Source organism: Apaloderma vittatum, unplaced genomic scaffold (assembly GCF_000703405.1).
Source record: "Apaloderma vittatum isolate BGI_N311 unplaced genomic scaffold, ASM70340v1 scaffold6215, whole genome shotgun sequence".
NCBI classification, from domain to species: domain Eukaryota; kingdom Metazoa; phylum Chordata; class Aves; order Trogoniformes; family Trogonidae; genus Apaloderma; species Apaloderma vittatum.
In genome coordinates this window covers 4,480-17,152 of record NW_009717533.1, presented here as the reverse complement: position 1 = coordinate 17,152, position 12,673 = coordinate 4,480, and the positions used below count along the sequence as shown (strand labels likewise).

Here is a 12,673-nt window from a genome sequence, read left to right as displayed (position 1 = left end):
GTCCTGCCCGGCCAGAAGCCGCAGGACACCGGCACCCCAGCTTACCTCAGCCTCCGCGGGGAGCCCAGGCTGCAGCCAGCTGCGAGCGCTCATTATCCATCGTACCCCAAAGAAATTTGCTTTCTTCTGCCATCTCTGAGCACCTGACACTTCAGATGTCCAGTGCTCACCTCCCGGGCTGTTCCCGCTGGATAAGCCTCAGTCCACGCCCTCACGGCTCCAAACATTTCCTTAAGCAAGTTGCACATCTTAAAAATAAAATCCTTTATTGATAATATGAATGTTTAACATGTTTAATGCCATCAGCTATAAAAATGATTAAAGACTTCAGCTTGGTACATTTGGCTTTACAAATTTACAAGTGTTAATGAATTAATACTAGTGTATACATTTTGCACTTCATTATACTCCATTAGCCAGTGACAAACTCTGCAACAACGTCTGCTTATAACAGATTTGAGTTATAGAAGAAATACTTAGTTGCTTCCACACAGAATCTACATCAACAGTTAAATACTAACTCTAAATGTTTTACTGAATTAGTTGGATCCACTTGAGTATCTTGTGCTTAGTTTCTCTCAGAAGATAGGCTACTAGCAAAAATACATTCCTTTGCATACCCCTGCCCATATTAGATTTCAGAAGAAACAGTACTCAGTGCATTTCCTAATAGACTTCATCATAGCATATCTCTCTCTCTAGAGCTATTGATAAAGAAAGGGGATAATACCTTTTAGATTAATGTAAAAGCAAAGAAACATGTTAAAGCAGTGTATACAAAAGCCTCACTTTTGAATCAGAAGTGATGCATGGGCCAAAATCCGCCCGCCCGCTGGTTGTTGCGATTACTCTCACAAAGAGGGAAAAAAATCTCCCACGGATACTTAAAAGTTAAAAAAGTACTAAATGTGCTTCCGAAAGAGTCGCTGCCCGTTTCATCTCCAAGCTGCCCCCGTGCCCCTGCTGCCAGCACACAGCCCGTTTCACCGCACCCGGCACAGCAGCACGTCTCACCCTTCAGAGGCTGCCAAGAGGTCTGCAAAATCCTCTCGGCCCAGGCTGAACACCCGCGCGGCAGGGAGCAGCGGGGCCGAGTCCCACCGCGGCCGCTCCCAGCGGCACCAGAGCTCTGCCACCCGGCAGCACAAGCCTACGGTAAAGGCGGATGCGTTTTGTATAATTAAATACCAAGAAACAACAGGGGAGAAAGCGTCTCTGCCAGCGGGAAGCCGTGCTCCGCAGAGGGAAACACCGAGTGGTGCCGAGTGGCACGACCAGTTTCTAAATTTGGGACCAGCTCGCAAGCACCACCTGGGATAAGGAGCTCGGGGCTGTGCTCGCAGCCTCTGCCACCGACCTGCGCCGCAGTCGTCTCGTGTTTCTCTCCGCAGTGACTCAGAAACCCGCAGAGCACCGGGCAGCACGTCGCCCGTGAGGACCACGCTCCTGGCAGCAAACGTTTCTGCACAGAAATCACTCACTTCCCCTTTCTCGGGCCCAAACAATTTTTCACACACATGGTTTGCCTCAAACGTAGGCAATTCCTCACCAAGTGATTTTTTAAAATATCAGTGAATTTCCACTTTTTCTTCATATTAGAACATCAAGAACAGGAAAAGACTTTCCTAATACATTGTGTATTTAGTATGTGTATATGTTAAGCTACACATACATGTATTCAATTACATGACAGTAACGATTTGGTTCCAGGTTTGCAGCCAAGGAAAGCCAGCAAAATTCCACAACTAACTCGTGGGTAAAATTCAGGTCAACCAGACACAACCGACTGAGATGAGGAACAAAATTATTGCTCGTTTCTAGTAGAAGATCCCATGTTACTGTTGCAGGAAAACCACAACCTGTATCATATGGATTAGTGATTTTTTTCAAGTAATAGCGAGATCTTTGTCAAGTAATAGCAAGATCCTTTTCTCAGAAGTTCTACACACAACAGTAGAATGCTTGAAGAGCTTGAAAATGCAAGGTGACACACCAGAAACCAGAGTTTAGCCATTTAGAGCACACAGGCATCTCCACAGATTAGGTTACTAGAAAGCAAAAAGAACTACGTGGTCAACGACTATGAGAGAAAAGTAATCTGGATGACATTACAGCTAAATTTTACCCCAAGAAACTTACGTGTGCTCCCTCCAACAGCTAGGGACTATGTCCTGGAGGACAAAGCGTGGCTGGCTGTGTCAGTCTGGTGGTCACCTCACAGAATCTCTAGCACATTTGCCAACTTATTTCAGCAAATGGGAAGAATTAAAGACAAGAGAAACAGTGTTGGTTTCAACATTCAGGACTCACAGAAGAATTTGTTTCTGCAGCTAGTCGGTCCCCCTCCTCACCTTTTCCACAGAATCACATTCATATTGCAGGCTTAGTTCAGGCACTTCTTAGAAAATGTTCATCTGGAGCAAAAAGTCTGCAAAAGTCGTTTCCGCATAATTTAAAAGTAGCATTGCAGTCCCATTAGAGTTTGATAGCGAGGTCCCACCACATGATTATGGTTCTTGCCCTCTCTAATGATTTGACTGTTGCCACGAGACATTTTGAGGCTACTGTATAGCTGTAGTTAAGGTTTCTTCATCAACAAAAATATCTCCCTACCTATTAAAAAAAAAAATATACTAAATGCTTTATACAGACAGAATCTGCTACTATGGAAATAAATAACATGGAGTGGAGAAACAGTGCCTTAGCTTTCGGAGGCTACGCCGTGGAATGTCACATTCACATTTTGTGGAGACTAGCTGCTGGTCGGCAGGAGGATCTCAATGTCTTTGCCGTTGGACACCACGGCAGTGGTCGAGCAGCTGCTGGCCACGTCCACGGGGGCACCCGGGGAGGGGGCCTGGGAGGAGCTTTTGGTTACTGGAGCAGGAGCAGCAGGTGACTGGGCGAGGCCGGGTTTCTTTGGAGGAATAGGTGGAGGGTTCCCTCTTTCTGCTCTAGGAATGGTTGGCGACTTAATTCCAGGAGACAATGGGCTGAGCGGACTGGAAACCTTGCCAGGGCTTGTGGAGTGACCGGATTCATTTTTGGGGCTCGCGGCATTTGCCAGGTTCCGGTAGTCCGTGCCGAAGGGTGAGCTGTTGGGGGAGACGGGTTTAATGGGTCCCTGCTGGCTGGTGAATCTGGAAAGGACCTGAGTGACCGTATTGCGGGCCAGCTGCTTGGCAGCAGAGTTATCTGCCAGGGTAGGGGACAAATCCCGTGACGGTGGGCTCTGCAGACCGCTCGACTGATGGTCCTGCTCAGCTTGAGACTGAAACTTATGCCGCGCCGCGTGGAAACGCTGGTTGATGCCCACCTGGTAGGATGACTGGTAACCAGGGCTGCTCGCCGAAGCTCCTACCAAGCGTTTGGTCAACACTGGGGAGGAGCAGGGAGAAGGCGTCAGAGAGGAGGCAGCTGTGCTGCTGGGAGACAGCGAGACCCCCCCAGAAGGGAGCTGGGACATCAGGTGCACCGGGGACTCTGTTCTTACGGGAGAACTCCCATTCTCAACCGCGTTTTCTGAGGCTGCACCAGCCAACTTCTCCTTTTGAGCCTGGTTCTCTGCTGCACCGGCCTGCAGCAGCTCACTGCCCGTCTGCCCGTCTGTGTCACAGTGACCGTTGGATCTGGCGTAGGCGTGTGCCAGCGCGGCGGGGCTGGGCAGCGCAGCGGGTGCAGTTTTGCTCGTGCTAGCGGGACTCGCGCGCTCCGCCTGCGCGCACTCGGTCTGGCAAGACACCGACTTCACGGCGGGACTGTCGGTTGCAACAGCTCTGGACGTCACCAAGGGTCTTGGCTGCAAAGGCTCAGCAGGACCGTGCTCCTGGCAAGAAGCCTCCAGCTCTTTCAGGGCTTTCTTCAGACATTCCACCTCTTCTTTGAGTGCTTTTGTGCGGTTTTCTTCTCTGTTCAGCTTGGCTTTCAGCTGTTCTCTTTCAATGTCGAACTCTGAGAGCTGCTTCTCTACTTGTGCTTCCATCTGCAAACCTCGCTTCCTCTTGGACGCCAGCTCCTCTTCCAGTTTACTCACCTTACTCTTCTCTTTTTCCAATTTCAAGCTCAGTTCTGCTGTCTTCTGCCCCTCTTCAGCTGCTTTGGCCGTGGCTTTCTTGCACTCCACTACAAGCATGGAAGACAGCTGCTTGTGGCGTGCCCTTTCCTCCTCCAACTGGCTTGACAGCTTCTTCTGCTCTTTTTCAAACTTTTTGACTTGGGATTTTTCAAACTCCAGCTGGAAGATGAGAACAAAAAAATACTTTAAGAGAACCACAAAACCTCCCAAAAGTAAATGAATGCCCCAAAATGGACGGGGGTTACTCTGCATCTTGAAGAAATTACAAGGGAAAAGATGGCAACGTCCAAGGAAGAGGCTCTCGCCCCAGGTATCTGCAAGACAGGCTTGTATGACTCAGGCTGCATATATTAAGAATTATTATTTACTAGTAGTTTTATCATGTATGAAATTCAATTGACCTTTAGTGAGATAGACACCCAGTCTGCCAGCACTGATGGAACAAGCGATCTGGAGCAAAGCTTCCTTCCGCCTCATTTACGACTTTGTCGCTCGGCCTTTTAAAGGCATTTAGACTTTAAAATGCTGATGTGTTATGTATGCTTAACAAAGTCTACAGCGCTTGAGTAACAGAAAACAGTAGCTTAAATATTTATTATCATCTCTGAATAAACCCCCCCAGGAGATCTTTCATGACTTATTCTGAATTTTGAGTGCTAGAGAGCCCCACCATTTGCCAGCGCAGCCCTGTTCTTGAGAACTCCTCACACTTCAGGCTGGAGTGGAGTAAGAGTTCGAAGCATTCGATTACCAATTAATAGCTTTCAGCACTGCTCAGCTACCAACATACTCTTAAAAATTAAGGTTGTTTTTCATATTGAAATGCTAAAAGCTAGGAGTGCCTCACAGAAGAGGGAGGTTCCTACTGCTCCCTCTCCATCACGATGGAGCTCACCACCCAGGAGCCCGAGGTTTTTCCGTGGGCTGGGTAACCCGAGCATACCTGCTGGGTGAGCCGCTCCCGCTCCTTCTCCAGCATGTAGGTGACATCGTCGCCCTCCGCCGTGTCCTGGGCGTGCCGCTGCCTCTCCTCCTCCAGGTCCAGGATCACCTGCCAAACACACTCCTGTCACCGCCCTGCCCGGGCGCACCTACACGCTGGTGTAACACGGGCAGAGACCAGCCAAGTGACCTGGGAGGGCAGTCCCCTCAGCCTCAGGCACCCGGATGTAACTCAAAAAGCTGCAGAAAAGCAGCTTTTTGGACGAGTCACAACACTACATTTTTATTCGGCGCAGCTGAGGTGACAACAGGACAACCCTTGCCAGGGTTTCAGCGATAAGTCACACACAGGCTTCTCCCCCAGTTCCTTACAGGGGATTTGAGGACTGCGGTGCAAAGTTTATTTTAAAGAACATCAATTTGTTCTTCCACTTAAGTACAAGATGAGCTCTTGAAATGAAACTGTCTGCCATAAGGACCCAGTGAAGGAGCTCCTTCAGCTTTAATGTCGAATTACATGAATAATTGAAATTCTATTAACTCAACAAAACAGCCAGAATACAAACTCCCAGGAGCCTCCGCTGAATCTCACCACCAAAACTCTAGCCTCTCCCAACACACGCTCACTGTGAATTTAGCTGCTCCTCAGTCTTCCCAAAATTTAAGCTTTCAAACAATGCTTAAATATCTTTAACTACACAAGGAAGCTTTTCACAGAAGGAGATGGGAAGGACCGATGGAAAAGAGGAAAAAATATCTGATTTTAATAGCACGGTTTAGCTAGATACTCGGCTGAAAAGTGGAACACACAGCCTGGCTGTTACTTCCACCACAAGCACTTCATTGGTGTCAATGTATGTTAAAGTCAAATATGAAGAATAACAGGTGCTTTATTAAAGATGCCAAATAGCATGAAAAACAGTTTCGGTCACACCACGCTTTCTTACGACAGCACACCCACTTCTGCCCATCTTACTTGAAGCAAATCCTACCTTTCTGTGTCTGCTTTCTGCAGCAGCTAGTTGGGATAACATTCTTTCCTGCATATTCTTGCAGTGTTTCATCACCACTTTCAAAATAGATAAGGGATTGGAGCATACTGGTTGCTTTTCACTGTGATTTCCCTCTTTCAGGGTCTCAAAATCTCTTTGCAAAGCCATCAACGGATCGCTGATGTTGTACTTCCCATAGCGTTCTTCGATGAACGTGTCTCTGTGCTGGGCCTGCAACACAGCAACAAACTTGCATCTCAATAGACTTAAAAGAGAAATCCAGCCAAAGAAAAAAGCAATCGGTAGATAACATTCCTCTTCCCCAGTTCTCCAGTTAGAGATAAACAGATCTGAACACAGTCTGATTCGTACCCTGTTACCTGCTATAAGAACAAGAGTATTCAGGCAGGAAAACACACCAGGGGCACGTCGGATCTCCTCGAGATTTAACTTGGGAGAGAGAAACTCGTTCCTTCGACCAGCCCATGAGCAACCTCCCTGCTGGGCAGCAGAGTGGTCCATGTCGCCCGAGACCCCCCGTCGAACGGCGTCTTTTAGCCAACTGACCCCAAACACACCAGAAAGGGTCTGGCTGATGATCAGGGCACACCCAGCACCCTCGTACCGCAGCTCCCCGCTGCCCAGGTCCATGACTTACATTCCACAATTGCGTGAAAAGAGAGAAGGTAAATATAAATTCTTGCTCATTTAATCATTTACTGTTGCACCGGTAGAAGAGCAGCCGTGTGGTTTCGTCCCGACTATGTCACCATCAAAGAATTTCATACTGAGCAGTCAGAGTTTTATTCTCGCAACAGCCTATAAATATGTAAATTGTGAATAAAATCCTTAATATTCTCATCCAGACTAAACAAAGTTTAGTTTCTCAAGGAGCAAGATAGGAATATTTCGGGTTTGTTTGGTGAATTAAGGAGACTCTTGTGCAAGGGTTTATATTTACGACATTTAGAACCAGCTATGGCAGGTGGGAATCGGTTTGTTGTGACACCAACAGCCTCATCCTATGGCACCACCACGGGGAAGTTCTAAAAGAGCAAAACAACTCACAGACACGGAGATAGTAAAATATTACCCACATATATACCACCACGAGAAGAAGCCACATGAGAACAGATACCCAGGCAACACAAGACGCAAGAGCGAAATACTTTTCTTTCCGATTTCCTCCATGACCAAACCCAGTCAGGGACATTTGACCCTGGTTTGGGGCTTTGATTTAACCCCGCGGTGACCAGAGGCACAGCAGCTCACACCCACAAACATCCCTCCCTCTTCAGCAGTAACATCCACCAGGAATGGTGGGTACCTTTGATCAGAGCTTAAGATATTGCTCTAACTTCACATGAAAAAAAGAAGAGGAAGGAAAAGATCAGCCCTGGAAGTGGGAGGGCAGCCCTGGATAACGAGCTGCCCCAGTTTAATGAATCACAGGAAAAACTACAGGCTTTTTTTTTTTTTCTTTTGAGGGCCAGGAAATCTTCAGTTTTTCTGAAGAACAGACAAAACTGACTCAACCAAACCTCACTGTAAGAGTGTACGGAGTTTCTAAGTGACTCAAGCATTAAGAAAGTCTGTAAATACGACCGGGAATATTCACCCAGCCGCCTCGCTGCTTTGACACTCGCTCTTAGCCCAGCCCAGGTCACCCCCCAGCCCTGCAGAAGGGCACCAGTGTTTCAACAAACTGGGGGGGAACTGAAAAGCTAATTTCTGAGCACGTTCTTTGGAATAAAAGCGTAAAGCACTGGGATTACGGTCACACCCACGACCTGTAACCTCTGATGCTCTGCACTACTGAAGGTGGACAAAAGCCCCCTCTTGCCTCTGCTGCTCCAAGCCCTGCAGAACTCAGGGCCGCGGTTTGTTTCCTGCCTGGGAAAGAACAAGAAGTTCCTCCTTGCTACCCCGAGCAATTCAGAATTTTCCTGAACTAGCATGACAAACAGATGAGACTATCGGAACATGAACAGCTTGCTGCAGTCCAGCTAGTCTTCCTCAGCAGCCAGCAGAGAACAAACTTTTAATTAAAAGTTGTCTAGCCTAGGAAAAGCCTTAAACAGGTCATCCTACACCGGCTACACGGAGCTTACAAAACTAAACCCAGCGCTTTGGCTCTGCACACAGGGATTTTTCAGGCTGCTGCCCGTGACACCTCCCTGCTACGGGTACACTGAGCAGCTCCCTCTGTCGCTACAATACTTGGGACAACTCTTCTGAATTGAAGTCACAGTCCCAAAAGCTACACAGGTGATTTTTGACAGGTATCGAGCTGTCGCGTTCACAAGTGACTTCTCCCATGGCCTGTGCTCCTCCCTGAGGCAACTTCCACTCTCGCCGAAGGTCACGTATAAACTTCTCCAACAGTTTTGATTTTGTCCTGTCTGAACTGGAATTCAATAGTTTTTGTTCAGCTTTCAAAACAGAAGCAACTTGATGATAGAAGAGAAATGTTCTTTTAGTGAGCTCGAAGTGGAAAAAACAGCCTAGGTCTCGGATCCCGGTGTGAACCTACTGAAACAAATAAATCCAGAGGGAATCAAGCTTCAATAATAAGGAAATAAGGTTACAAAAAGCATTGTTAACTTAGGAGTGGAAAATTTAATCTGGAAAACCAGAGATGACACACATACTGCCAACAACATCAATTGCACTTTGAAAGAAGATGCAATCTTCTGCAATTAAAAGATCTTCTAATTTAGATCTTCCAATTTTATACCTTCACCTGTAGCATCCCAAATGCGCAGACTTACGGATTTCCTCTCAAAATATTCAAACTGCAAAAACAACTAAATGGATTACTTGGCAGTTTTGGAGACTATTGAATTGCCCTCCCCAAAGAGGAAACAGGTACCAGCCAAGCTTGGGCTGCTCCCCGAAGGCAGCAGCAGCTACGAAGACCCCCTGCCGATCCGAGGAACGAGGCAGAGGCAGCGAGGGGACGGCTTTAACCAGGCTGGCCTTGAACTCCAGTTGGGGAAATCGAGCACTGCTAGTGCCTTTGAAAAGAGACAATTCTGATTTTATGGGGCAGAAGCAATATCTGGCGCAACCGAGGAGATGTTTCTGCAGGCGGGCAAAGCAGAGGCTTCACTTGGTTAGGGAAAAGTGACTGTTTCCTCTTGGGAATTCTAGACTGGTTTGGGATGGATGTTTCCCATAACCTATTTCTTAATTTTTTAATTTTTTTTTTAATAAAAGATTTCCTTTTACTGAAACCTTGTTTATGTGACAGCATTTTCTCTCTGCCGTCCATAATCTTTACAACTTGTTTTACTGGAACATCAAACGGGGAATTTCCAAGACCTGCTTTAAGTATTTTTTTGGGCACAAAGTAGAGTATTACTCTTGCCTGTAATTTCAGAGTTCAGGCTTTAACCCTGGGCACAATACAAACACACCATTAATTAGCTCTACTGCGTATGCAGTTCTCCAGCAACGACTTGCTCAGAAGTTCCTCCTTTATGCTGCAGTGGTGTAATCTTTAAATAGCTTCTTGCTGCCTTGAACTTCCTTATTAGCTTTTCTCCCCAGAGACAGATATTGGGAATAAAGACAAGCTGAGGTCACAGCAATCGCTGACAGAGAGAAGGGAAATGGGGGTGGGGAAACACTCGCTTTGCATGAAAATAAACGTCAAAATGCTGGAGTGGGATTCCGAGTTTTGCTTCAGCCCCAGCTCTGGAGCGATGCCCAGCAGAGCCACGCGGCAGAAACTGGATCGCTCAAGTACAGCGTCGGTCTGAATTGCCATCATCAGATCAAGTGAACAAACAGAGACATGACAGCTACCCAGATCTGCCCATGTCAGACCTGTTAGCAGCTTCAAAAAAATGTAAGACATTTTCTTAGGAAACGTGAAGCAGCACAAAGGTGGAATTTCTTTCCCCAGGAGCATCCGGCCGGCAGCGCGCGCAGTCCCAGTCCCGTGCCTGGGTACTTGGAAGGTGAAGGGGATTGACCTTTCAGAACAGATACCGGGAAGCAGCGCTGCCTCAAGCAAGCAAGAAACACAAAAATTCCCCAAACTGGCAAGAAAAGCCGTAAGGAAAGGCCACGTTCCAGCCGGATGGCGCCCATGGGAGCACTGCGAGACCGGAGCCACTCCATAAGCGATGCAAAAGCTCATTTCGGCCCATCTGTGACAGATTTACTAGCATCTGCAGTGAGGTTTTATATTGCTGAGCTTTTTTTTTATTTAAACAAGAGGTAGACTTAGTTTCTGGAGCTGCGCTGTAAACTTCACTTCTCAATCCGCTGACAAACGAACACTTAATTCTGCAGCGCGTTAATGCTCCTTTATGGAGTGAATCACCCAGCTCAGAAGCGATGAACACCAGCTTCCAGTCATTAACGCAAAATAGATTGTTTCTATTCCAGCGTAACTCGCCCAAGGCCTTATTAACATAAAAGAATTAGCCAGGAAGCTGCTTCCTGTTTTCTAGAAGTAAACAGAACTTCATTTCCAACGCATGGAAAATTGCCCTTTAAAGGCCAGGGGGCAGGGGACCAAGTGCTCCGTGTCGGACACGGACCCGCTCAGCAGCGTCCAGCCCCAGCGTGCTCCGTGCTCTCTGAGACCAACCTGTGCTGCAGACATGCGATCCTTTCCACACAGCTGTAAGGACCTTGGTATTATGCAACTCTCTGGCAGCATCTGCTTTTTTAGATGATTTAAACGCGATTAAAAGTACAGGAAAAGGAGCACAATAAGAAGTGAGACTTCGGGTCTGCTCTGAGGAGAACACTGAGATCTGTGCAGTGGACAGGAAGCCACTTTCAGGAAAAAAAGCCAACACAACTCCAACCAACTTTTTTTCAAAGAGTTTTTAAAATAGAGGAAGCAAACTGAAGCACAGGAAAAGAATGTTTTTAATGCAGTAAATTTGAACCCTTTATACTACTGTTACATGTTTGAATTGAAGTAACACTGGGATTTGAAACGGGTGTCAAAAGTCGAGACTGAGTCCACTGCAAATGCACAGGGAGAGGTGTTGGTCCCACCCACAGCAAATAAAGCAAAACCACAGAGAGAAAACCCAGCGAAGGACAGAGGTGAGCACGGGCGAGTCACGCTGTGCCAGAGGCATCCATCAGGGCTGACCTAACAGCTGCTTTTTATAAAATGAAGCCCCGCGTCCGGCAAACAGCCCTGGGGAGTGAAACCTTCTCCCCAGCACAGAGACACCCAGCGAGGAGGAGAGGGCGAAGGCTTGGGAGGGAGGTGAGGAGGAGGGAGGAAAGCAAAGGAGCAAATGGAGCAAGCGGTCTCTGCAAAGCCCAGCTCAGAAGCGTGATTCCGACACAGTGAGAAACCCGCCAGCGCCCGCCAACAAGTGTCCTGACACCACGAGGGAGAAGAAAACTATTTTAGGCTTTGTCATCTGCACGCACGGCTTCTCTCTGCTAAATGCCAGATGCTAAATGTTCTTCTCTAAGCGTGCAGGAATATCAATTATTGCAGACTGTACTACAATCAAATTACATGTTTACAAATTAAGGCACTCTTTCTCTGCCAGCACCGCTTCTTCCCTACAATGTACCACAGGATCTGCCTCAAACACCGAGAGAGTTCAGAAGCATTTAAATCTGATTTAGAAGTGAAATTAGCCCAGGAGGGGAAATGCCTTTTTCTTACTAAAAGGGAAGTAAACAGGCAGGCAACTGCTGATTTTTAACCACCAGCAGCTACATGTCCAGCGTAACCGCTGGAGAAGGACCTGGCCACTGCTTAAGATCATGCAATCCTTCAACGAAGTCCAGGTCCCAGCCTATCTCTTTCCGACATAACACAAAATTAAAAAGAGAAACCCTAACGCAAGGGACGGAGCGAGCCGGGAGCCCCCCAGCAACCCCTCCAGCCCTCAGCCCCTCGCTGCCCAGTTTCTCCGAGGCACGTAAGCAAACCAAAGCGGCCCTTTCTTCAGGACAACATCTGTGTATGTGTTAAAACATGAGTAAACAGCTTGGCAAGGTGGGTTTTTCCTTTAATTCCAGTCACACGCAATCCAACCGCTGCGGGCGGTGGAGCACTGTAAAGCTGTTACCACAGCTACTATCAGCAAACAAAAAGAAAAGCACAGCAAGGCCAGGGTTTCTCTTAACCGTATGCTCCAAATCCATGGACAAAGCCAAGCTGGGAGCTTTCTGCTTCTGAAACGCTGCCCAGCCACCACACTGAGCAGTTTTTCCCTCACACGCGTCGGAAGGGCAGCGCGTTCTGCCAGCCCAGCATCCCCGCTTGCTGCCAGCACGGGCCCCCTTGGAGGAGATGATCCATCTTCCCGTGAGGTCACTCTCGGGAGCCAGCTCCGATCCGAAGCTTTTGCTGCCCTTTCCTACCACCTTCAGCTTTCCTCACGCTCCCGAGATGAAACGCTCCAGCGTATCTCTTGCAGAAGAAGGGGAAAATATCACTAACCTTTGATTAGCTTGGTATTTTACACTCATAATTATCAAGTATGGGTTACAGTTTCATTTAATTTCTCCCCAGTGATGGGTACTTGACGAATTATGTCAAAGGGTTTTCTAACTATATTAATCTCCTCGTGCAAGAGGCAACTGCAGGTTAAACTTCAACAGAAAAGATAATTGCGTTACGCTGTTGGAAAGCACATGATAAAAGGCCTCTGGAACGGAGCTGCTG

The 12,673-nt window shown here is 47.5% G+C and overlaps 1 protein-coding gene across 1 annotated transcript in view; it reads right to left on the bottom strand.

The window, feature by feature from the left end:
* Positions 1-2,383: 2,383 nt before the first annotated feature.
* The window catches only part of CTTNBP2NL (CTTNBP2 N-terminal like), an 11,047-nt gene continuing 757 nt past the window's right edge, over positions 2,384-12,673 (bottom strand). The window contains exons 2-4 of the mRNA XM_009869922.1: positions 6,010-6,240; positions 5,019-5,126; positions 2,384-4,234 (exon numbers count right to left, since the gene is read on the bottom strand). Coding sequence (XP_009868224.1) covers positions 2,753-4,234; positions 5,019-5,126; positions 6,010-6,240 — 1,821 coding nt within the window. The 3' untranslated portion in view covers positions 2,384-2,752. The remainder of the gene's footprint in view (positions 4,235-5,018; positions 5,127-6,009; positions 6,241-12,673) is intronic.